At 40.5% G+C, this 27,666-nt stretch overlaps 1 protein-coding gene across 13 annotated transcripts in view; it reads left to right on the plus strand.

Annotated features, from left to right (window-relative positions):
- cadpsa (Ca2+-dependent activator protein for secretion a) overlaps positions 1-26,611 on the plus strand; it is a 215,140-nt gene extending 188,529 nt beyond the window's left edge. For 12 of the 13 annotated variants that reach the window (XM_061687055.1, XM_061687057.1, XM_061687056.1 and 9 more), the window contains 2 exons: positions 20,747-20,851; positions 24,160-26,611. In XM_061687055.1, coding sequence (XP_061543039.1) covers positions 20,747-20,851; positions 24,160-24,333 — 279 coding nt within the window. In that variant the 3' untranslated portion in view covers positions 24,334-26,611. The remainder of the gene's footprint in view (positions 1-20,746; positions 20,852-24,159) is intronic. The other variant, XM_061687059.1, reaches the window with a different exon arrangement.
- Positions 26,612-27,666: the final 1,055 nt, after the last annotated feature.

A 27,666-nucleotide genomic window follows, 5' to 3' on the forward strand; every position in this document is an offset into this window, starting at 1 on the left:
AAAAAGATGGGGCAGGTGGCAAAAAAAACTGAGAAAGTGAGGAATGCTCATCAAACACCTGTTTGGAACATCCCACAGGTGAACAGGCTAATTGGGAACAGGTGGGTGCCATGATTGGGTATAAAAGGAGCGTCCTTGAATTGCTCAGGACAATGTTCCTCAACGTACAATTGCAAGGAATTTAGGGATTTCATCATCTACGGTCCATAATATCATCAAAAGGTTCAGCGAATTTGGAGAAATCACCGCATGTAAGCGGCAAGGTCGAAAACCGACATTCAATGCCCATGACCTTCGATCCCTCAGGCGGCTCTGCATTAAAAAACCTACATCAATGTGTAAAGGATATCACCACATGGGCTCAGCACACTTCAGAAAACCAATGTCAGTAAATACAGTTCGGAGCTACATCCGTAAGTGCAACTTGAATTTCTACTATGCAGAGCTAAAATCATTTATCAACAAGACCCAGTAACGCCGCCGGCTTCTCTGGGCCCGAGCTCATTTAAGATGGACTGATGAAAAGTGGAAAAGTGTTCTGTGGTCCGACGAGTCCATATTTCAAATTGTTTTTGGAAATTGTGGACATTGTGTCCTCCGGGCCAAAGAGGAAAATAACTATCCGGACTGTTATGGACGCAAAGTTCAAAAGCCAGCATCTGTGATGGGATGGGGCTGTGTTAGTGCTAATGGCATGGGTAACTTACACATCTGTGAAGGCACCATTTATGCTGAAAGGTACATACAGGTTTTGGAGAAACATATGCTGCCATCCAAGCAACGTCTTTTTCATTGGACGACCCTGCTTATTTCAGCAAGACAATGCCAAACCACATTCTGCACGTTACAATACCGTAGCTTTGTAGTAAAAGAGTGCGAGTACTAGACTTGCCTGCCTGCAGTCCAGACCTGTCTCCCATTGAAAATGTGTGGCGCATTATTAAGTGTAAAATACGACAACGGAGACACCGGACTGTTGAACAGCTGAAGCTGTACATCAAGCAAGAATGGGAAAGAATTCCATCTGCAAAGTTTCAACAATTAGTGTCCTCAGTTTAAGTTTATTGAATGTTGTTAAAAGAAAAGGTGATGTAACACAGTGGTAAACATGACCCTGTCCCAGCTTTTTTGGAATGTGTTGCAGTCATAAAATTCCAAGTTAATGATTATTTGCTAAAACAATAAAGTTTATCAGTTTGAACATTAAATATATTGTCTTTGTCGTGTATCCAATTAAATATAGGTCGAACATAATTTGCAAATCATCATATTCTGTTTTTATTTATGTTTAACACAACGTTCGACTTCATTGGAATTGGGGTTGTACGTAAGTAGGGATGAGAGAGCAGTGCGCATAATAACTGTTATGTTAGTATTACCAGTTTTTTTTTTTTTTTTTACAAGTAACAGTCCATCAGCCAATCAATAAAAATATATACTTCTCGTGTATTCTTCTGTAAAGATTCTCAAAATTAACCAGAAAATGTTCAGCATCTTTGGAGCCCTGAAAATGGATAAAGACACTTATGTTTGGCCCACATACAAACAACTGTGGTTAATATGCCCTGTATGTTTGTGTTAAAATAATAGATAAAAATTAATTTAGTCCTTTTGCCCCCTCCCCTCCTTGGTTTAGTTCTTGAAAGAGTGGCTGAAGAGGCACAGATTAAAACAGATGTGCTTAAATGATACTGGAGAGGGGACTTAACACAAGGCAGCCAGCGATCATTGATTAAAAAAGCCATGTCTTTAGCTTGAGCCAAATCCAGACCGGCACTGATACACCACATTTTCCTGCCACATGCCATTTGCACCCGGCAGAGGCAAGTAACATGGAAGCCAGGTTGGGAGGAAGAGGGCAAATGGGGTTAAGGAAGAGGAGGGCTGAGCTGGCGCTGTACAACTTCAGCGTCTTAAAGCCAACCCCCCTTTCTCCAAACTTCCCCCATGGCTCGGGTTGCAGATACAGGGATTACACAGGTCAATTATATACTTAATCTGCTTTTGCCCGGAGGGGATTAGGAGAATGGCTCATTGATTGATTTGAAGTATTTCCGTTGACCTTGGATGGTTATCAGCTTCACAAGCGTGGCGAAATTGCACTTCTGTGTGACGAAATTTAAACCGCTTTTTAATCGCAGCTGCTCCTCCCGTCTCGCTCAGATCACCAACTGCTGAATGGCTGTGGTGGGGTGGGGTAAGGGCAGGGGTCAGATTGAGCTACAGATTGAAGGATTTGAGTTTGTTGTCGTCGCCCCACTGTACTTTGCTCACAGCGGGTGGATGTTTGTGTGTGTGGCAAAGGGGTGAGGGGGGGAGTGGTTAAGTTGTAGTGGGTAAAAGGAATTCCAACAAACAAGTGGGCGATGAAGCCGCCGTCATACCACTTGACGGTCCGGGATGTTTCACCTCTGAGATCCGGTCACGAACCGCCAGGCACACAGCCATGCCAAGTGAACAATTTAATCAATGCTGAGCTCAATACACATGCACACTTAACGCCTTCAGCCAGACAAGTATTCTAAAACCTTATATTTAGACGTATACTTTATGTACATTTTTGCATCTGTACACTTTGTATCCTTTACAAATATGCACCTCATGATATATTTAAGTGCTACAATGTGTCTTGTCATGTTTTTTTCATCTGGTGAAGAGATTCTGAAAATGTTTTAAGAAAACTATCTTCCACGGTCAGTCATGTGTCTAAAGTGTGTGCAAACAAGATATAGTAGTCATTATCTTTCAGTTACAGAAAATGTATTTGCTGACAGAAAATTTTGTGTAAAAGACAGATTCCTATGATAGCCATTTTATATAGATAGAGAGAGAGACAGACAGACAGACAGACAGACAGTCAGACAGATAGACAGACAGATAGACAGATAGACAGATAGATAAATATATAGATAGATAGATAGACAGATAGACAGATAGATAGATAGATAGATAGACAGATAGATAGATAGATAGATAGATAGATAGATAGATAGATAGATAGATAGATAGATAGATAGATAGATAGATAGATAGATAGATAGATAGATAGATAGATAGATAGATAGATAGATAGATTGATTGATTAGACTTTACATCGGCCTGATCGGTATCAGCCAATAATTCGCATTTTATGACGATCGGGTGATCGGTTTGAATGTCATGTCAATGGCGGCAACAATAAAGGCACGGAGCATCGATTTGCTGCTTTAATGGCTTTATTAGCTCCTCTGCACATTCGACGTCAACGGGTCCTCCGCTAATCGCTACTCTTCCCCGGTCGCCGTCACTCCACTTGCCACTGTACACACTCGCACCTCCGCGCACTCCTTCCTCCGTCACAGTCCCGCCGGACGACGCCCGCGCAGTCCCGTCTCACTCACACATCGACGCACACGCCCACACACACTGAGCTTGCTGTCACAATCACGTGGGACAATACCCGTAACAGAAGTATTTCGCCGTAAATTTCGACTTTAACGGTGAAATCCGACTTCCGATATCATGGTGTGGAGCTCGGAGTGTACAAAGGGGCAGAGTGAGTCAAGGAGTTATTGTTTTGATGAAGGCATAGGCAGGAGGAGAGGATGGAGTTATAGTGCTGCACAAGGTTGTTGGGGTCATCCGGTGAAAGGGTGAGGGCAAGCAGATAATTTTTTGGGTGATGGAGGCTGAGAGAACTGAGGGACTGATGAATTTACAGTTGTCCATAATGATTGCTATATGGTTAGAGATATGGATGTTGATGCTAGTGAGTTGAGGTAGTGCCAGACCAGTTGAGCAGACCAGATCCAGGATGTGTAAATGTGGAAGTTGAAATCACCAAGGAGGAGAACAGTGTTATGGGTGTGTGTTCTGGTTGTTGTCTTCCCCCTGTCTCATACACACCTGCTCCTGAGAGCATCTTCACCACCTGTGCCTCGTTCACCCTAATTGCCCCTTGCATTTAACCTCGTGTCTCATTCCTTCTAGTCGCCAGTTCGTTGTACCTTGTCGTCGCGTTCCAGCATTCCTTGTTTCCACGTCACAGAGTCACAGTAAGACGAGACCCTGTTCCGATTATCGACCTCGCCTTTTTGCCTCACATTTTTGGATACTGTTGCCTTTTTTTGGATTGCCTGGCCTGTGTACCGACCTCTGCCCGTATATTAAACCTCTCTTTTTGAAACTGTCCATTTGTTTTGGAGTCGTGCATTTTTGGGTCCTATCCTCTGTTCCTTTCATGACAAACAGAGCTGACTCTGGGAATGAAATTTCAGACACGGTTTGTTTTTTGTCGATAACAGCATAAGTTGTTGGTTATTTTGAGGTCCTTTCGATGGATAACAGTAACACCGGTTTAATTTTCAGATGCTGCTGCTTTTGGACAAGTCGAGAGGATTGGACGATGGGGTGGAGTTTGAAGGTTTACGTGTGGTTCATTGTGACGGCATGATGAGGATCGAACTGTGACAACAGGGCGGACAGGTCGACCAGTGGCAAGAAGGGGCAGTGATGACTGGAATTGGTTGGGAGAGGTCGTACACTGAGATGAGAGCGTAGAGTGAGGGGGACGGAGCTGAGTGCAGAATGTAAATCAGTGGTCTTATGGCCGTGGGAGAGAATGAACAGTATAGGCTATATAGTAATGCAATTGCTTTGGTCACTGGGATGTAAGCCAGTGAGGTCACAAAACAGTTTTTAAGCCCCAGAACAGACTGAATTGATAGAGGAAGCCCACCTTGCGTGTTCTGCAGGCAGATAGGAGCGAGGTGTGGAGGCGGAGAATTCTGCTGAAAAATCCGTATCCATGAAAAAAAGCAAACTCAGAAGACTGACAACTGAACATTTTTTTTTTAGATTCAGACTGATGTCTTTCAAACTAAATATTTACAAATTAAGTAGCAGACAATAAAAAAAAGCCTACAGTCTCACACTTGAGAATCCACGTTAGCAGAAAAGAGCAAATTAGGAACATAAACATTTCAAAGTAATAATAAAAGTCCTCTGTAAAGTGCACACAACGTCACTAAACCAAAACTTAATCACCAGATGTCGTTCACCCTTCGCTGTCATTGCTACTGTAATGCTAAACTGATGTTTTCTTGTTGTCTTGATGTAATCGCTTTTGGTTTAAAGTAAATAAACTGTAACACAGAATTAGGGGGGGAGGAAATAATGGCCATAGTCATGGGTCCACAATAATAATAATGTTTGAAAAGGCCAGCCAAAAGGGATAGGCTGGATTGACTGTGTGTGACTGTTTTAACAAAAAGGTTTCACTCCTGTTTAATGAAGTCTGTAAGCAGCTTAGAGTCTTAATAATTACAAAGAGGGAGCATTTTGTTTCCCCCTTTTCGTTTCTTTGGGACTTCAAATCCTGGATGAAGATTCCGAGCTCTCTGTTGCTGGGAGGAAACAGCTAAGATCACTGAAGCCATGATCGTCAGAAGCAGGAAATGCAAGTTTAATGAAGACTTCTCCTTTATCAGGTCCTGCTGGTTTATTGATGAGGTCTGGCGGGGTGAATTGATCAAGGACCTGCATGTTATCTCTGGGGTCTCTATCACCCTTTTACATGCTTCCTTTCACCCCTCTTTCCCTTTGCCTTGTTAAAAAGGGTGGTACGGTGGCATTTGTTTGATTAACTTGCCTGACAAAAGTGACAGCTGCTCACGGGCGTATGTGGATGAGTGGCCCAGCGCCGCTCCATCTTTGTACATCTGTCAGAGTCGGAGCAGGGCGAGCGGGGTGAAAAGAGACAAATTGGACCCAAAAAGAAGGCCATTCACCTTCACCAGACCCCCTCTGGCACTCCACCCCTCTATCCCATTCAGGTGCTCGGCGGGACCCTCAAGTGCTTGCTGGCTTATTCCATTTTCGCTCCCTCTATAGAGTTCCCTGAGCCCACAAGTGTTTTAGCCCTCTTTTCCCTTCCCTCAATCCCCACCCCTAAGCGGCTCTTTGTGAGGAGAATGGCTTACTTTTCTCAGGGCCCGGAGCTGGCGGCTTTTTTTTTTTCTTTTTTATTGTCGACCGCAGAGCTTTTCTATTGCTCATTGTGTGTTTACTCAATGACTGGTAGCTGACCATAATTCCAACTGTTTAGTTTCTTACAACATATCCCACAAACACCCTCATCCCACAAAGACTCATGTGCCGATACCTTCTAAACAATTATTTTTTTTTATTTTTTTTTTAGCCCATCAAGCTAACACTACACTTGTAATACAAAGTGATACAAATGCTGTTCAGATTTTTGATAAATATTTACCTTCCTTGTTGGTTGTTAGATCTTCACTGTGCTGTTCTTTAGCACCCTTTCCTTAACTGACTGGTTGGCTGAAATGTCCATTGAGCCCATTATGTTGCCATGCCAGCAGCGTTCACACTATGGTCAATGGTCAGCAGCAGTTCGCCTTTTGTGTGTGCAACACAATCAAAACAGTTTGAGACCTGTTGGCTTGTTGAGGGAAAACTTCGTCCTACTGCTTTCGTCTTGCTGCCCCTCCCCCCTCTTCAAGCAATCCCCTTGCTTGAATGGACAGAGACAGTGAGTCAGAAGATGACAACATCCAGTACAAGATGCTGAGCTCCAGTTATTTGCCATGAACAGCACCTTTCTTGTCTATCCACACGGAGGTAGATACATTTACACATTTAAAGCAACTCTACGCACATACATTTTCATCTCATTTGAAGTCCCAAAGCACATGCTAATAATAATTACATTTACATGAGTACAACTTGGAAAATACTTTTTTTTTTTTCTTCTTCCTGGTTTTTGTAGTCACTGTTGCAATCACTTTACTGGAGAAGTGCATCAAATTCGTTAACTTTCTTCCTCTGAACACCAAAATGCATTTATAGTCCTTATAGTAGAATTTAAACAGTAAAAAAAAAATAATAAAACAAAATAAATCTATTTATACGATTTTCATATGTTTGCATTTTAACCTCCAAAGCAAAGAGAAATGAATGGAATTTTTTCAGTTTCCTTTAGCTTGACCACCATGCTGTTGACCAGTATCGGACCGTAGGTAATTTGGTACCAGGAGGCACAGAGAAGCTGAAAAGAAATATGTTATTGATCATCAGAGTCTGAAAGAAGTTTTATTTTGTAAATCAGGTGCACACGCCTCTGTCAAAATATTCACCTCGGTCACATGATACTGGAAAAAAAAGTAAGCTTGCAAAAATGAGTTAAAAAAAATACATTTGGAGAGCTTCTTAAAAAGAAGAAAGCGGAAAAGGCCAATATAATGAGAATGAAGAGCCTACAACTTCATTGCTAGTTGACTTGCATGCACCAAACCCGCTCTGTGTAATGTTTTGTGACAGGTTTGCAGATGAGGCAATGAAGCCATCAAAACTCCTTCAGCACATGGAAGCCGAAGCACCCGGTATTAAAAGACAAAGAGTTTGTAGATTTTTGAAAGAAAAAAACATTACCCTAAAATGGGACTCTTTGAAGCTGAAACCGACCCAGGGCTCCCACTCATTCAGCGTAATAGTTTGTTGTTTACTTATTCGTTTCTTTCTCTGCTGGTCCTTCAAAATACAACTTTTAAGTGGAACTGGTACATGTTACAAAAAATGTTGGAACACCACATTAGTTAATCCATTTTTTTTAATTTACGTTTTTGTTCCAGTAATTTCACAACAGCATTATTGGTGTGTCAAGGTGTCCACTAAGTGAAGTTATAGTGAGACACAAAACGTGCTGTCACAGGTCTAAGGCAAAAGAAAATGATTGACTGTGTGTGAAGACTAATTGTGGGAAGAGAGCATCTGTCAACTTGTTTTTGCAAATAAACCAACTTTAGAAAAAAAAAATGCATACTGCATTGGGTGTCCCATGAAGCAGGAAAAGTTGCATTTTCATATGTATCAACATTTGTGAGGAATGGGGAATGACATCATTCAGTGCAAGAGCTTGTGCCCCATTAGCCTGTGAAAAGCTCCATGTACTCTCTGGGGGTCAGGCTTAGAGCTGCTGTTGGGTGACAAGTTGAGCATGCAGCTGGATGGAAAGGGGGATTGTGGGGCTGGTGCTGGGAGTGGGATCGGAGGGAGGGGTGTGTGGGGGAGTGTTCCTACCTACTGTGTGAGTTACTATGGTAATTGAGTGTCCTCATCAATGGGGCCTCTCTGCTGAGTTTGTGAGCCGGACTAGAATAGGCCAGCGGTAGGCTCTGAAAAGAAGACCAGGTAGGATTAGACAAACCCATTGTGTAAAGTGCATAATGTCTTGTAGTCAGATTTAGAGTTTCCACTCCCTCGAGCTGATCCATACCATTGTGTGAGCATGTGTGCATATATGGGTTTTGTGTGTTTATCAGCATTGGTATGTGCAAACGTAGTGTTGCTTTTGGTGTTCCGCACATTTCCTTCTCCCTCTCAAGGAAACATGTCACTTGACATTAGAGTTGGCGCATCCACAATCATCATTCCATGCCTCCTGCTAATTGCAGACACAGCTGGGTCTCAGCAGGAACTCTCTCTCTCTCTTTCTCTCTTTCTCTCTCTCTCTCTCTCTCTCTCTCGCTCTCGCCCTGTCTGTCTCAAATGCTTGGCGTGACCAATGACTTTGTGGTTGGTTATGATAATGATGAAATGACAAAGACTTGCAATAGGAGACACAATATTGTTCTACCATTTATCAAATACCTTCTATAATTTCTATACAGAAAATTATCAATAGTCATAGTCAACTCATTGTTATCTTCCAGTGCATTGAGTTTCCAAAACAGGATAACAATTTTACAAAAGGTTTATGGATGGATTAATTTTCTGGACAGTTAGGTACAAAACATTTGCAGAGTGACAGGGTTTTTATATGTAGAACAGCACAATAGATTTGAAATAAAATAATCAAAATGTAGCTGAAGTGTAAACCTTCAGCTTGGATTTAATATGGTTCACAAAAGTAAGGCAACTGCCATTTAGAAAACACTGCTATTTAATCTTTCATTTTCAGCACCTTAAAAGAAGTCCACAGGAAGCAGGAAAGCCAGATTAGATCAAAAACCCCACCTCCCCACCCTTTATTTTATTTATAAAAACCTTGGAAGGTAAACGTGTATGATAATGGTTGCAAACAAAAATATGGAGAAGGAGGGGAACAGCTCATGATCCAAAGCATACCACATCAGGTGTGAAACACAGTGGATGTGGCATGGTCTTGTATGGCCCCTAAATGAACAGACTCACTGGTGTTTACTGATGACGTGACTGCTTACAGGAGGGTATATAATATTCTTCAACGACCAAATCAGTTGTCCCATCGAAACCCACTGGTGCATGCTTTTCACAGTGACGCAGCAAGACCCACAAACAAGCAACAACTGAATGTGGCTGCAGTGAAGGCCTGCCAAACCATATTCAGGGAGAAATTCAGAATATATGGCTGTCAACAGACCCCAGACTTTAGGCAGGTACAGTTCCAAAGGAACATCCTGAGCTATTAATTTAAACATGAGTCATTTTTAAAGAAATGACATATTTGTGTAGGTGGTCTTACACAGGCTTAAACATGAATAGATACCTACAGGAGGAGCAACAGAGGCAGAAAGAGGCAGAGGCCCGGTAGCTTGTAATCCTCATGTACCCCCTGCGGTGAGGCCTCTCATCAGCTCCAACATTCCTGGCTCTCAGCGGCACAAAAGCTCCCGAGCGGCCCCTCAGAGAGGGTTCGCTGACCTTACAAATCGTCTGACTTTTTATAGGTTTTGTGTCTGTAAATCATGTGTTCATATATGCATGTGTTGTTACTCATCAAAACTCTTCAGTTTCCTGGTTTTCCAGTTGCCATTTGATTAAAGGAAAATAAGATTATTTGAAATGGTCGCGAAAGTGAAATACTGGGTACCTTTCAATGAGCAGAATAATGAAATAAGTGCCGGCATTTACTGTAAATGTATGTCGTCACTGCTTAGCGATAATATGTAATGAACATCACCACATGGGTTCATGAATAAATCAGCACTCTGATTGCAGTGGCTATTTAGCAGCTCTGATGGATTTATACAAATAAGGCCTTCTCCATAATAGACATCTCCCCCATTCAGCAGATGAATATACTGTATAAATGCCCCCGGTCTCAAATGAGGAAATGCGTTATGTCAAAACTCATACTAACAAATGGAGCATATTAGTAGCTTGACGGGCAACAGTAGCCTGTCTGTAAGTACTTGGGCATTGGGCCAGAGGGTTGCGGGCTCAAGATCTGCTGCCGACAAAAACAATTCTCTGACATCCCTCCCTCGAGTGTAATTGGAATGCTCCCGGGAGGACAATTCGGGAATGTATTTACAGTTCATTGTACATTACAGCTACTGTATCTTTTAAGTGAGTTTGTTAATAGAACAAAAGATTTTTAGATTAAATCTATAAATATAAAATGTTGCACTCATGCTCATAATTTGACCGAGAAATCTAAAAAGGCCAGTGCCTTTTCATCACACTGCATAGCAAATGTATGCAAATGTAAAAGATGATTAGGGGGAAAAGATGTGTGCCATTTTTTGAATCATGTCGTGCTGGTGCCCCCCCACCCCCAAGTGGCATGTTAACACTTGGGTGTGAACGGTGGCTTCAAGGCGAGGTTTGTGTGTGTGGCAGTGGGTGGAAGTTTTCGGAGGGATGGGTGGGTTGGTGTCAGATGGGGGCAGGAGGTCGCGCTCGCTTGAAGGGGTGATGGACGAGCAGATGTATATGTGTACATGTGAGAATGTGTATGCAATATTGCGTGTTGTGTGTAGCGTTCGTGTCGTCTGTGTATAGGTAGGGGTTCACCAGCATGTCAGAAGGTGACAAAACCCACTAATGTATGCACACGCACGCACACACACACACACACACACACATATGTACAACGATATCCTGGTTGAAGAAATGGAAGCAGTAAGATCACAGATTTAGGCCCTATCGGGTTATAGCATTATTATTCAGAGTCATATTACGCTTGTTTTGGCTGTTATCAAGCGGTAGCCCCCTGCTGCCGTGCATCCTAAAAATGAGAGATTGGGTGAATTCATCTGTTCTGATGATTTTCTTGTTTGTAATTCTTGCCAAAAGGAGTTAAACGAGGGACAATCACTGTTCATTTTACAAGCTCTGCAAGTGTCGATTGGCTTTCATCTTCTTTCACATGTGGACACCAAAAGATCTTAATCATGCCCTAAAGGAGTATCACGTCGTCCATGAAGTGAAAGCTGTTCTGATGGAGGATGCGCTTATGTTTAAGAGATCAAATTGCAATTTGTCAGCTTTTTATTTTTTTTCATCTTTATTTTTTTAAGAGACAATGTAAAGATTACAATTTGGAGTAAGGTTAGGGTGAAAGAAAAGGGGGAAAAGTGATAGCGGCTGAATGGCATATAGGTTGATTAAAAAGTACATACTGTGGAGTGGAAACATCTATAGCAATATGAGCAGTTTCATGAATGCGGTGGATTTGTTCTGATTAAGAATTAATTTCTCCTCAGGACATAAAGGAATTTGCAATAATTATTCTGGACTAACTTTAGCCATGATAAAATCTTTTTTTAACTGTCAGTGTTTTGAGAAATTGAAAAATAATCTTAAAAACATCCTAACTGTAATAAGCAAAGCGAATGTATTTATATAGTGCATTTCATACACAATGTAACTCAATGTGCTTTACATTATTAAAAGTATTTAAAAACAAAGAAAAAAAAACATCTTATAAATATTTACAACCCCAATTCCAATTAAGTTGGGACGTTGTGTTAAACATAAATAAAAACAGAATACAATGATTTGCAAATCATGTTCGACCTATATTTAATTGAATACACTACAAAGACAAGATAGTTAATGTTCAAACTGATAAACTTGATTGTTTTTAGCAAATAATGATTAACTTAGAATTTTATGCCTGCAACGTGTTCCAAAAAAGCTGAGACAGGGTCATGTTTACCACTGTGTTACATCACCTTTTCTTTAAACAACATTCAATAAACATTTGGGAACTGAGGACATTAATTGTTGAAGCTTTGAAGGTGGAATTCTTTCCCATTCTTGCTTGATGTACAGCTTCAGCTGTTCAACAGTCCGGGGTCTCCATTGTCGTATTTTACGCTTCATAATGCGCCACACATTTTCAATGGGAGACAGGTCTGGACTGCAGGCAGGCCAGGCTAGTACCCGCACTCTTTTACTACAAAGCCACGCTGTTGTAACACATCCAGAATGTGGTTTGGCATTGTCTTGCTGAAATAAGCAGGGGCGTCCATGAAAAAGATGTTGCTTCGATGGCAGCATATGTTTCTCCAAAACCTGTATGTACCTTTCAGCACTAATGGTGCCTTCACAGACGTGTAAATTACCGATGCCATGGGCACTAACACAGCCCCATACCATCACAGATGCTGGCTTTTGAACTTTGCATCCATAACAGCCCAGACGTTCTTTTCCTCTTTTGCCTGCAGGACACGACGTCCACAATTTCCCAAAACAATTTTAAATGTGGACTCGTCGGACCACAGAACACTTTTCCACTTTGCATCAGTCCATCTTAGATGAGCTCGGGCCCAGAGAAGCCGGCGGTGTTTCTGTGTGTTGTTGATAAATGACTTTTGCTTTACATAGTAGAGATTCAAGTTGCACTTACGGATGTAGTGCCGAACTGTACTTACTGACATTGGTTTTCTGAAGTGTTCCTGAGCCCATGCGGTGATATCCTTTACACATTGATGTCAGTTTTTCATGAAGTGCCGCCTGAGCGATTGAAGGTCACAGGCATCCAATGTTGGTTTTTGGCCTTGCCGCTTACAACCAGTGATTTCTCCAGATTCTCTGAACCTTTTGATGATATTATGGGCCATAGAAGATAAAATCCCTAAATTCCTTGCAATTGTACGTTGAGGAACATTGTCCTTAAACTGTTCGACTATTTTCTCACGCACTTGTTCACAGAGGTGAACCTCGCCCCATCTTTGCTTTCAATTCATGGAAGTCGCTTTTAATACCTATCATGCCACCCACCTGTACCCAATTAGCCTGTTCAACTGTGGGATGTTCCAAACAGGTGATTGATGAGCATTCCTCAACTTTCTCAGTGTTTTTTGCCACCTGTCCCAGCTGTTTTGGAATGTGTTGCAGCCATAAAATTTGAAGTTAATAAATATTTGCTAAAAACAATACAGTCTATCAGTTTGAACATTAAATATCTTGTCTTTGTAGTGTATTCAATTAAATATAGGTTGAACATGATTTGCAAATCATTGTATTTTGTTTTTATTTATGTTTAACACAACATCCCAACTTCATTGGAATTGGGCTTGTCAAACAAAGTACAATTAAAACAGCATACAGTACAAGAAATATAATTTAAAAGTGGAAATGCTCTAAAAAGCATGAGAAAAAAGAAGAGTTTTTAACCTGGATTTAAAAACATTCACACTTGGGGCTGATGTCACTTCTGTTGGCAACTTATTCCATTTGTGTGCAGCATAATAGCTCAATCCTGCTTCACCATGTTTGCTTTGGGCTGTGCTCCACTATTTGACCTGAGTCTGTCGATCTCAGAGCCCTACTGGGTTTATATTCCATGAGCATTTCTTTCATGTATTCAGGACCTAAACCATTAAGTGGTGTATAGACCTGTAGCAGAACGTTAAAATCTATTCTAAAGCTGACTAGAAGCCAGTGTAAAGACTTTAGAATTGGAGTAATATGCTCTGACCTCTTTTTTCTGGTCAGAACCCAAGCTGCAGCATTCTGAATGAGCTGCAGCTGTTTAATGCTCTTTTTGGGAAGTGCAGTCAGAAGACCATTACAATAGTCAAGTCTACTTGAGATAAAAGCATGGATGAGCTTCTCCTGGTCTGCTTGACACATATAAGTCTTCACTCTGGATATGTTCTTCAGATGGTAGAAGGCAGTTTCAGTAATTTATTTGATATGACTGTTGAAAGTCAGGTCGGAATCTATCAGCACACCAAGGTTTTGGACTTGGTCTTTGGTTTTAAAGAGAGTGACTCCAGGTATTTACCAACAGCAATCCTCTTTTCTTTATTTCCAAAAACAATTATCTCAGTTTTGTTGTGGTTTAATTGAAGAAAATTTTGGCTCATCCAGTTATTTATCTGTTTCAGACAGTGACACAACACCTCCATTGAACTGCAGTCATCTGGAGACACTGCTAGATATAACTGTGTGTCATCTGCATAGCTATGACAGTCAAAATTCAAGTTCTGAAGAATTTGACCTAAGGGTAGCATATACAGGCTGAACAGGAGGGGTCCAAGAACTGACCGTTGAGGCATGCCATAGGTCATTGCCATTCGATGAGATTCAACACTTCCAATGATTACCAAATAACTCCTTTCCCCCTGGTAGGACCTGAACCATTTAAGGACTGTTTCAATAAGTCCTACCCACGTTTCCAACCTCTTCAGCAGTATATTATGATCTACTGTATCAAAAGCCGCACTGAGGTTCAACAAGACCAGAATCGACACCTTTCCCGAGTCAGTATTCAGCCTTATATCATTAAGCACTTTGATAAGAGCAGATTCTGTACTGTGATGAGTTCGGAAACCTGATTGAAATTTGTCAAAAAGTCAATTTAAGTTCAAGAAATTGATGAGTTGATTAAAAATAACTCACAACAATTTTGGCTATGAAAGGGAGATTTGAGCTGGGTCTATAGCTTGCTAACATGGAAACGTCCACCCACCCCCCCGAAAAATTATTAGATTTTATGTGGTTAGGGAGAAGTTTTATTGTCTTAGCCCCCCTAAAAACAATCTTAAGCACCCCTAAACAAATTGGTACTTCCCCAAAAATTGCTGGTTGAGGAACCCAATTTTTTTTTTTTTCTGGATTATCAACTACATTTAAAAAACAAATTTAAAAAACAATGATTACAAAATACAAAGATATTTCCTTGATCATCATTTACTGTTTTACGTTTCTTCAAATGGCTAGAACGCGCACATTGGCCCTAAAAGAACTAAAAGTTGATGAAAATCACAGGCATTATGTGTAGGCAAGATGTCCTTGACAGAACTCCCAAATGCCATGGCACCAAGAAAACTTGTGAGATAACTGTCAAGTCTCTTTTGAAATAAATGAGGAGGAGTAAAGCAGAAGAGGACACAAAATGGCTGCTGTGAAAAATAGCTGTAGATAGGAGCTGTGTGGCACTGTGTCTAAAAAGTCTAAAGAACAACAAGAAGTGAAGAAGGAGTGGATTGATGCAAAGAGGGAGAGCAGCCAGTCACTCCAAGCCTGGCCTCTCAGTGGGGGGTTATGCTTGGGGCGAGATCACAGGCCTGCTGCCATGCTGAAGCCTTCACAGGCACACAGTGACAGATAAGATGCTGCTGGCACCAGGTCGCCACTGATTCACCCCAGTACTGCATGGCTGTAGCCATCTCGTCCTCACTCATGTCCCACTCGCTGACCTGATCTCTTCATCTTCAGCTGCCATGGCTGTGATTGTGGTGTGTGTTTCTGAGCTCGTTTTGTTGTTGGTCAAGGAAAAGAATTTTAAAGAATTTGCTTGCACTGTGAAGATGGTTGGTGCTGTTTTACAAACTACGTCGCGGTGATCTTTAAAACATTCTCCTTTGTTAGGTGCATCTCAATGAACTAGAATATAGTGGAAACCTTGATTTATTGCAGTAGTTCTATTCAGAAAGTCAAACTCATTATGGAGTTGCACTACACACAGCGTGAAATATTTTGATTAGATTTTTTTAGAAATGTGACGATTATAGCTTGTGAAAATCCCAAATTCACCATCTCAAGAAATTTGAATAGTACATGAGGAAAAAATTAAAGTGATTTTTATTTTACAAATGTAGTACTTAGCCTTCTGAAGTGTTTTCCTACATTTTTAATAAATCTATTGAATGTACGCATCAAATATCATATCAAGTATATTCAAATGTTCACCTGTCTAATATTAACCAGTTATAAAAAAAAAAAAAGATAAACGAGTAGCACACCTCACACATTAATTATTATTGTCACTAGTATCAAATGAAATGAACCACTTGTCTAATGTAAAATGTTAAACACAAAGCATGAGAAGGAAACGCGACAATCTATATCTTCTTTCAGTGCTCCTTTTCATCAAGCAGCAGATGGGACTGAAAGACACAGAATACAGGGGGTCCTTTGTTTATAACAGAGCTGACATACCTACGTCAGAACGTGCCGTAGTCTATCACTAGCTTGCGCTAATGCAATAGTTAACTCATAATTATATGACTAACACTTGTAGTAGGTATGTGTGTAAAATTTCAAGGATTAATTGATTTACACGACCAGCATTATCAGACAGATCTTTTAAAGACGATTCCAGTGAAGAGTCATTTTCCTGTGATTAATATTTTAAAAAGTAATGACTCTTTAAAACTGGTGAAAATGGATCAATTTCTTGCCAACTTCTTAATAGTATGGCAATAGGGGTCAAGATTTAGGTGTGAACTTTTTGTAAAACCGGGTTTCAAACTTTGATAACTTTCTTAATCTTTATCCTATTTTCAAAAGGTTGGTATCATTGTAAAACAGTGACAAGTCAACATGATGTGTGTAAGAATTGATCAATTTGAATCACATTTGGCACAATCACATAAAAACATTATTCTGATTATTATTGGGGACTTGAAAGAATATCTAATGTGCCTTTGAAGTTTTTGGGCTTGTCAAATGTAAATTTTGAGAGATGATGTCCGAGATTTGCAATGTGTGTACTTGGTCCATCAATGCAGCCCTATGGGGGACACAAGCCAGTGCAAACTGTAGGTCGGTCCCAAGTGTTAAACCAGCCATGATGTACGGATTAGAGACAGTGGCACTGAAGAGACACCGGGAAGCAGAGCTGGAAATGGCAGAAATGAAGGTATTGAGGTTCTCTAGGAGTGGGGACAGCCAAGGTTAGATGTTTTGGAGACAAAGTTAGAGGGACAAGCCGAAAGGAAAAGAAACAGAAGTATGTAGGCCATACAGTACATAAATGGTGAAATCGTGGATAAACTAGGAAATGTGTTTTACGTCATCAATATTGGTGTATACTGTAATGGTCAGGATAATAATGCGAGTGCAGTGAAACACTGAATACTGCAGATTTGATCGCTATTCAGGTTTCCTGATCAAGCTTGTCGTTGAGTGACCACTGCCTACACCCAGCCAGCGGCTGATACACAAAAAATAAAAAATAAACTATCAAATGAAAAAAAAGTATGCTGGTAACTGAATGAGCCCTTTTGTACTGCATGACAACATACACTTACTGTATGTCGTTCCGCAGTGTTTGTAACCCCATGTTTACCATCGTAAACAAAGGACTCACCGTATCTACTGTGGGTACGGAAAGTATTCAGGCCCACTTAAATTTTTTACTGTGTTATATTTCAGCCATTTGCAAAAATCATTTAAATTCATTTTTTTCCTCATTAATGTACACACAGCACCCCATATTGACAGAGAAAAACTGAATTGTTAAAAGTTTTGCAGATTTATTAAAGAAGAAAAACTGAAATGTCACACAGCCATAAGTATTCAGACCCATTGCTGTGACACTCATATATTTAACTTGGGTGTTGTCCATTTCTTCTGATCATCCTTGAGATAGTTCTACACGTTCATTGGAGTCCATCTGTGTTTGTTTATACTGATTGGACTTGATTAGGAAAGCCACACACCTGTCTATATAAGACCTTACAGCTCACAGTGCATGTCAGAGCAAATGAGAATCATGAGGTCAAAGGAACTGCTGAAGAGACAGAATTGTAGCAAGGCACAGATCTGGCCAAGGTTACAAAAAAAAGATTTCTGCTGCACTTAAGGTTCCTAAGAGCACAGTGGCCTCCATAATCCTTAAATGGAAACTGTTTGGACCACCACAACCCTTCCTAGAACTGGCTGTCCAGCCAAACTGAGCAATAGAGGGGCAGAAGAGCCTTGGTGAGAGAGGTAAAGAAGAAGCCAAAGATCACTGTGGCTGAGCTCCAGAGATGGAGTCGGGAGATGGGAGAAAGTTCTAGAAAGTCAACCATCACTGCAGTCCTCCACCAGTCAGGGCTTTATGGCAGAGTGGCCCAACAGAAGACTTTCCTCAGTGCAAGACACATGAATGCCCGGACGGAGTTTGCTAAAAAAAAAAAAAACACCTGAAGGACTTCAAGATGGTGAGAAATAAGATTCTCTGGTCTGATGAGACTAAGATAGAAATTGTTGGCCTTAATTATAACTGGCATATGTGGAGAAAATCAGGCACTGTTCATCACCTGTCCAATGCAGTCCCAACAGTGAAGCATGGTGGTGGCAGCATCACGCTGTGGGGGGGGGGGGGGGGGGGGGGTTCAGCTGCAATCGAAGGAAAGATAAATGCGGCCAAGTACAGGAATATCCTGGACAAAAACCTTCTCCAGAGTGCTCAGTACCTCAGACTGGGCCAAACATTTACCTTCCAACAAGACAATGACCTTAAGCACACAGCTAAAATAACAAAGGAGTGGCTTCAGAACAACTCCGTGACTGTTCTTGAATAGCCCAGCCAGAGCCCTGACTGAAAGCCAATTGAGCATCTCTGGAGAGACCTGAAAATGGCTGTCCACCAACGTTCACCATCCAACCTGAGAGAGCATCTCAGGTTGGATGGAGAGGATCTGCAAGGAGGAAGGGCAGAGAATCCCCAAATCCAGGTGTAAAAAGTATGTTGCATCATTCCCAAAAAGACTCATTTTATTTATTTACAATTTATTTACAGAATCCAGGCCATTCTAAAGTGTGGCTTGATGCTGATTAATCTGAGTTTGAAATTTGACATCAGAGGCCGAATTAACAGCTGCAGTGGTAGAGGTGGGATATGAGCTGACAAGAAATGCATCACTGTTAAATACAAATAATTCTGTCTTTTCATATTCAGAAACTACCACTTAGCATCTGCCACCTTTTTATCGCCCCCACCCCCACTAATTCTCCCAAGTCATCTCTCGATTCGACGTGCATCCATTCTTCTTTTACCCTGGCAGTTGAAGTCAGTCGTCTTCTATTAGTATCAGCCTGTGCTCATTAGGATCCATCAATTACATTTGACAACAGCCGGGCCCACAGAGGAAAGCTTTCGGCTCCTGTGCGCAGTATGCCTCTTAGATATTGATGGAGGGGACGGTGGTCTAAATTGAGCAACGACAGACTCTCAAGGTTGAAATGAGCACCTGTATTAAGGATATAAACCATGTCAATTAATTATATTTCATGTTAGTATCTGATCTATTGATATCAGTTAGTAGCTATCTCATGGCAAAACTGTTGTGAAAAGTGTTTATTTCCTAGTTTCATTAAACAGAAACAGATTTAAATACTAAATTTGTTTGTTTTGTCAGGTGACGGTTTGTCCAGGATTCAGGCCACCACAAAAATGTAATATATCCTTAGTCCTTGCTGACATTAGCATACTATGACACTTGATAACACATAAAACAGAATACAATGATTTGCAAATCATGTTCAACCTATATTTAATTGAATACACTACAAAGACAAGATATTTAATGTTCAAACTGATAAACTTGATTGTTTTGGAATTTGCATCAGTCCATCTTAAATGAGCTCGGGCCCAGAGAAGCCGGCGGCGTTTCTGGGTGTTTTTGATAAATGGCTTTTGCTTTGCATAGTAGAGTTTCAAGTTGCACTTACGGATGTAGCGCCGAACTGTATTTACTGACATTGGTTTTCTGAAGTGTTCCTGAGCCCATGTGATGATATCCTTTACATATTGATGTCGGTTTTTGATGCAGTGCCGCCTGAGGGATCGAAGGGAATTCAATGTTTGTTTCCGGCCTTTCCGCTTACATGCAGTGATTTCTCCAGATTCTCTGAACCTTTTGATGATATTATGGACCGTAAATTATGAAATCCCTAAATTCTTTGCAATTGTATGTTGAAGAACATTTTCCTTAAACTGTTCGACTATTTTGTCACACACTTGTTTACAAAGTGGTGAACCTCGCCCCATCTTTGCTTGTGAATGACTGAGCAATTCAGGGAAGCTCCTTTTATACCCAATCATGGCACCCACCTGTTCCAAATTAGCTGCTTCACCTCACCTGTGAGATGTTCAAAACAGGTGTTTGATGAGCGTTCCTCAACTTTCTCAGTCTTTCTTGCCACCTGTCCCAGCTTTTTTGGAAAACATGTTACAGCCATAAAATTCTATGTTAATGATTATTTGCTAAAAACAATCAAGTTTATCAGTTTGAACATTAAATACCAAGGTATTGGTATTTCTTTGTAGTGTATTCAATTAAATATAGGTTGAACATGATTTGCAAATCATTGTATTCTGTTTTTATTTCTTTAACACAACGTCCCAACTTCATTGGAATTGGGGTTGTACAAAGTCAACATGACTTGAAACATGCTAAGGGGAAACTACAACAAGATGTTTCGTGGCCTTCGACAAGTGCCTTGAGGTCTGTCACCACGAGACATTCTCAGAACATTCTGATCTGTGCCAAGAGCATCATACTCATTCCTCTTTATTAGGATCCTATTAAGTGATGCCTCATTGGCAGCTGCTTCTTCCTGGAGTCCACACCTAAATAGATCCTAAGCCTATAGGGCTGTTTGAGAGGAATAGATCCCCCTTTTTTTTCATAAATAAGAAAATTGCCTGGCTGTTGTTGAACTGGAGCAGAACATTCTTTGGTGCAAATAAAGATTTGTTTTTTTCGGTTCCATCTGGCTTCCCCGTCACTGATGTCCTTGTGCCATTCTCTTTCAGCAATGGTACACCAGCACAATGAATCTCATTGGAACATGGCTTACGGACCGCATGGACCTGCAACTACATATCTATCAGTTGAAAATTCTCATCAGAATTGTCAAGGTGACGACTGCATTTTACATTTTCAATCAAATCAGTGAAGTAATTTCCAACAATGAGGACACATTTCATACTTCCCAATGAATATCAATGTCTGCTCAAGGTGAATTAGGTTTTTTAAATTTGATTCTATTGGCCTCACTGTGTGATTTCCTGCATTGGTAGGCTTTGTCGATAAATGGTTCTACTTAAATGAAGATTGCTACTAACTCTGCGCCACATGATTATCAAAGTATAGTGACAATGAGCTACGGGACTGCTTTCTTAATGCAGCAGCCAATGCGACCTACAATTTAATTTAATGAATTTATAAAAACTTATGGACCTCTTCTACTTCAGGTTTAGAATTCTAAATTCTTAATCTGACATGACAATATTTCAACATATATATTTCCCAGTTTGTACAATATCCTAGAACTCCTAGTTCTCTAGTTGGACAAATCCATTTTGGTAAATTAAAATGTATGTCAAGTGAAACTGGAATTTAAACCAAAAATGTAAAAAATAAATAAAAGACAAGCCTTTTATACAGAAATACAGCATGAAAAAAGGCAGACTGGGTGAAAATTGTAATTCCTGATCACATACATAATGAACATAATGCTAACAACAATGGAGAGCGAGCACTCAAGAGTCTTTTGGAATCCTAATCCCCAGAAGAGAGAGACACTGGGGGAAAAAAGTACTTAATTTATCACGTACATCGGTTGCACATGATTAAAATGTGGTAAACTGATGTAATTTTCCCCTCTTTTCCTAAAAAAAAATCTAATAATATGTTAGTTTAATGCATTTTATGTCATGGGTGTGTATTATGGTTGTTATATTCCCCTTGCCTCGTACACATCTGCTCCTGAGAGCATCTTCCCGACCTGTGCCTCGTTTACCCTAATTACCCGATGCATTTAACCTCGTGTCCCATTTCTTCTGGTCGCCAGTTCGTTGTACCTTGTTGTCACGTTCCAGCATTCCTTATTTCCACGTCACTGACTCATAGTAAGCATAGACACTGTTTTGATTATTGACCTTGCCTTTTCCCACACATTTTTGGATACTGTTGCCTTTGCGGATTGCCTGTCTGTGTACCGACCCTTGCCCAATTATTCAACTACTCTTTTTTTTAAACTGTCCATTGTATTGGAGTCGTGCATTTGGGGTCCTGTCCTTTGTTCCGTTCGTGACATTTTAATCATGTGCAACGGATATACAGTACATGTTGAAATTAAGTAAATTCAAGACTTTTGTTTCAGTGTAACTCAGCTTTAGTACTGCGCAGAGAACTTGTTTAAAATGGTAAGTCTCTGCATTCTTATTTATCTGAGAGACTGTTTGCGTAAAGTTTTGTAAATTTTATTTATAAATCCCCAATTGGCAGCAGACACATGCTGTATGGAGCAAGTCTTGAAATATGCGCCTCACGCATTAAAAACTCATTCACTGCCATTGACGGCTGTTGAATTCAAATATCCATGTTAACATGGAGGACTGGCGCTGACTGTGGTTTACAGAAAACTAGTTGTACCTAGCATGAGCAAGCACTATAGTGAAGAAGGCAATAAAAAACTCCCTCCAAGGAAGATACTTTGAACAGAACAGAGACTCAGTCTGGCATTCCACTCCCCCACCCCCTTCCTCCCCGCCTTGACCAGTTAGGTTGAGATGGACGGACAGAGAATAGGGACATAGGCCAGAGAATGAGATAGACATTAGAGATTAGGGCAGGATGAGAAAAGAATGTGTATAAAGGTAATTATATTGACAGTGAAAATGTTATGGTTATTGGCAGCAATAATGGAGGTACATTTTTAACATACGTAAATATTAATGGTATTACTACATGCTTTGGTACATACTGTAGTACCCCAAACTTTATAATAGCTGCTCTCTTTAAATTTAAATAACAATAAACAAAACAATTTATGTTAAACAAATTATGTAGGCCTAATTATCATTATATGTGTTGGCCTTTTTAGTTTTATGTAACAGTAAGCTGGTGACAATATAGGGCCCTGTTTTCGTGAATGGCATAAATTTGGTGCAGCGGGTGGTGGTACTTTGCACTAGGGACATGTTACACCAGTGCTGGTAATTTTGTAGACCAGCTAAGCCCTGCGGATCCGAAATTGGCCAGGCCGCGCCACTATGGGAGTGTCTAAAGCCGTTCTAAGTCATGTAAATCAAAGCAGCTCCTCTCATCTCCTTTAGTTGTGACGCAATGACAGTCTCGACAGAGACATTTCTTTGCAGAAGAGAACAATGCGGAAGAGGATGATGCATAATCGCAGCGATCCATGTGTGAGTTCAGCATTGTCACTGGTCTTGGCTCGTGTGGCAACAGACAATGTGAGCGGGTATAAATACAGAATGAACTCGTGAGAACTGCTGGCGACCTAAATATGTCCGCAGACCTCTATATCTGTCTGCCTGTGCCCTGATCAAATTGACCAAAATCGCGTCAGAGCAGTCTACCTTGCGCCAGTATTTAGACGTGGTCTGGGCAGGCATAAATTTAGATGGACTTTCTGCCACCAAGTTGTCTCTCCGCCAGGTCCATGTCCAATGACACACCCTTGCGCTTGCTCAAAAATCGTTGCCATTTACCCCCCACCGCCGATTTGCAGTTTACGGAAATTGAGCCCATCGACTCTTATAAAACTGCTATACATTACGGTGTTCCATCCATCCATCCATTTTCTGAGCCGCTTCTCCTCACTAGGGTCGCGGGCGTGCTGGAGCCTATCCCAGCTGTCATCTGGCAGGAGGCGGGGTACACCCTGAACTGGTTGCCAGCCAATCGCAGGGCACATACAAACAAACAACCATTCGCACTCACAGTCACACCTATGGGCAATTTAGAGTCTCCAATCAATGTATGTTTTTGGGATGTGGGAGGAAACCGGAGTGCCCGGAGCAAACCCACGCAGGCACGGGGAGAACATGCAAACTCCACACAGGCGGGGCCGGGGACTGAACCCGGGTCCTCAGAACTGTGAGGCTGACGCTCTAACCAGTCGTCACCGTGCCGCCCATTACGGTGTTCTGTACCTTAATTTAGACACATTTTCCTGGATGAATGGAGGTTAAAACCTTTACACTGAATAACAATACTGTATGTGGTTTGTCTACAAATTTTCGTATTTTACTTTTTGCGGGATGTTCAACCAACTGCTCATGAGAATATTTGGGCTCTTGGGATGTGTCTTCAAATCAATATATCCACCTCAGATCACCCAATTACAAACATGTGCAGTATCGCAATTCCTGTCTAAAATGTCTTTAACACAGTTTCTGATTTGTTTTGTGATCTTTAGAAAAAGTACCGTGACTTCCGCCTACAAGGGGTTCTGGACTCCACGTTAAACAGTAAGACGTACGAAACTGTTCGAAATCGTCTGACCTTAGAAGAAGCCACTGCATCAGTGAGGGAGGGAGGGATGCAAGGCATTTCGATGAAGGACAGTGATGAAGAGAGCAGCGATAACTAAATGAAGACGACAACAACGTCAAAGCGGATCAGCAATATGCTGCCTAAGAACACACACAGCCTTCCTGAGGTCAAAACACATTGGCCCAACGATTGACATCACTTGCTTTGTGAGGTTTTTGTTCTCTGTTCCTGTAAGTTTATTGTTTTTTCAGAAATAATACAAAGGAAAATGCATCTTGTGCTTGAAACACTTGAAAGATGTGCTTATTCAAGTCCTTGAGTAGGCTTAAGATTTAATTCACAACAACAAAATATGAATCACCAAACAGTTGTAAAGGAAAAAAATAGTAGCAAAACTTAAATGGTTACTGTAAACAGCAAAAGGTAATTCAACACAAGCTGACCGGACAAGACTACATATGTTATGTTCAGGAGTATTAAAGTATTGTGTCAGTGTCGAATATCAAATCTATTATTGAATTGTCACCTATTAATATTGAAATTGCTTCAGTGAAAATAGCACTGGTAAAAATGGGTACTACTGGTAATAATTTGACATCAAGTCTGCAGGAAAAATTGTTTTGAATTTATTTAGTTTATTTCTTGTTTTGTGTCTCTAAACTTCCAAATGTTTTCATGCAATATGTTATGACACTAGATGAGTCTGAATTAACAGCACCTCTGCTACTAGTTGCAGCTGAGTAGTTTACTACATTTTGCCTTAATTGCCTGAATACCCAATAAATCAAGGCCACAAAATCAACTGATTTCTTGATAAACAATCACTTACTCTTCCCATCCTAAAGCCCAGAAACATACATTCAGGGAAATCATTTCTGCCGGACTATCACAAAATAGCACCATAAAGACCATCTTTATTTTGTTTTGATAATTTTTATTTTATTTAGTATTATTAGTACTATCAACGTGACACATGGTAAAATACAGATAGGCAACAATTTAACTGCTATGGTGGTATATGGGTCGTTTTCATATAATTTGATCAATAACTATAAAGACACTTGTAAAAAATAAATAAATATCACTCTAATTTAGCAATTTTTTTGTGCTGCCTGGTTTTATATGAGTAAATGTCTCCCATGCTGAAACAGCCATGCTAAAAAGTCCTATTTTCAAAACATTATTGATGATTTAAATTTTACGCATTCATAGTAAAGGCCTTCCTTATTGACAGAGTAAATGGTGGTGGCCCATTGAAATACACTTTTTTTCTTATAACGGAAAATATACACAGCTTCATGAAAAATGGGTTGCCCTTCAAGCACTGTGTCTTTACCGTTATTGATCAAATTTTATGAAAATTACCCATACATTCAGTGAAATCATAGGAGGATGTTTTATTTTATTTTTTATTTTCTTCTGGCTGACTATCACAAAAGAACACTATAAAGACATTCTTAGATTACTAGTCTCTAAATTGCCCATAGGTTTGAATGTGAGTGCGAATGGTTGTTTGTTTATGGCGACCAGTTCAGGGTGTACCCCGCTCTTCGCCTCTCGCCCGAAGATAGCTGGGATAGGCTTCAGCACGCCCGCGACCCGAGTGAGGATAAGCGGCACAGAAAATGGATGGATGGATGGACAGATTACTAGTACTAACTAAGTGACACATGGTAAAATACAGATGAACAACAATTTAAGTGTGTTGGTAACCATTTTGGTAATAGCAGGCAAAAACAAAATTTTTCATGGGGAAAACAATTCGACTCAAATGAATACACTGTGGCAGGGGTGAGTGAAATAAACATTATTTACCGTATTTTAATTCAAACTATTGTCAGTTTCTAGTAATTGCCACAAGATGTTTGATTAGAAATGTTTTTGCATTCACATTTTTAAATTCAGATATCAGGTTCTTCTTAGTGCTGAAATCAACACAGACTACCTACTTTTGGACTCATGCATTGCTAAAACCACTGCCAATACCCCTGTTATATAACAAATAAGTTAGTGAGTCAATACCCGAATTAGCTTTTACTTACATCTTTGCTTTAATGATACAGACCTGTATTCATTTTTACCATGTTTAATTTCAAACCTTTTTTTGTAGTCTAATGCCCTTTTGTGCAACATTTTTATGCACCCTTCTTTTCCAGAATGACAGGATGACTGGAGGGGGAAGTTATTTAAATGGATAATGGAAAGTGGTGTCTTTTGGTATTTTAACTTCTGTGAGTGTTACTTTCCTGTAAAAGTGCTGCATGTAATCGGTATTCACTTTTCCAAATGTTCTTGCTCCATTATGTGTTACAGATTTGCGTTTGTCCTGCTTCTGACACCAGGCAGAATGCATCGATATAAAGAGCATTTGAATAAAGGTGAATTGCAAACTGAATTTCTTGCCTCAGTTGGTGTCTTGTAAAACCACAAGCAGAATCTTATGTAACAGTTGTTTGGTTTAAATATAATTTTATTACAAAGAGCACTTTGCACGCTGTGGCAGTTGACTGCAAAAAAATACATATGTTAGTACCCCACAGACTTTTGCCCCACCCTCGACCATCATTTTCTTTCAGAAAAATCTGAGATTAATGTGGATTAAAGCATCATCTTGAGAGTTTATATTACTGACCAGAAGGAGATTGAAAGAATTTCCAGAGCTCAAATCACCAATGACCAAAATCAAATCAAGGGCCCAAGATGGAAGATAAAACCGAAGTCGAGGGGATTAGTTATAATATAGTCCCAAATTAAAAGAAGAAAGCATGTTTTAAATGATTTTTTTCTTGTGGGGGGCGGGGGGAAGGGGAGGCTGGCAGGGGACAATAATCTTCCGACATCTAGACGAGAGATGAGAAAAACAAGATTTTTGGATGATGAAATACTGTACATCAAATGTGATTTGGCTTACTTTATTGATGACACCAATGAATTATCACATTAAAACGTCTAATTCATGTCCTTGTTAGTAGGTGGCTACAGTAGTTATCAATCAGCTAAGCAAAAATTAAAAACAATGGGAATGATTTGCCAAAATGTGATAGGAATTTGTCATGAACGGAACAGAGGATAGGACCCAAAAATGCACGACTCCAAAACAAATGGACAGTTTCCAAAAAGAGAGGTTTAATCTACGGGCATAGGTCGGTACACAGGCAGGCAATCCAAGAAAGGCAACAGCATCCAAAAACATGAGGCAAAAAGGCGAGGTCGATAATCGGAACATTGTCAAGTCTTACTGTGAGTCTGTGACGTGGAAACAAGGAATGCTGGAACGCGACGACAAGGTACAATGAATTGGCGACGAGAAAGAATGAGACACGAGGTTAAATGCACGGGGTAATTAGGGTGAACGAGGAACAGGTGGTGAAGAGGCTCTAAGGAGCAGGTGTGTGTGAAACGGGGAAGACAAAAACCGGACCCCCCCCCC

Source organism: Phycodurus eques, chromosome 10, assembly GCF_024500275.1.
Source record: "Phycodurus eques isolate BA_2022a chromosome 10, UOR_Pequ_1.1, whole genome shotgun sequence".
In the NCBI taxonomy this organism is placed as follows: domain Eukaryota; kingdom Metazoa; phylum Chordata; class Actinopteri; order Syngnathiformes; family Syngnathidae; genus Phycodurus; species Phycodurus eques.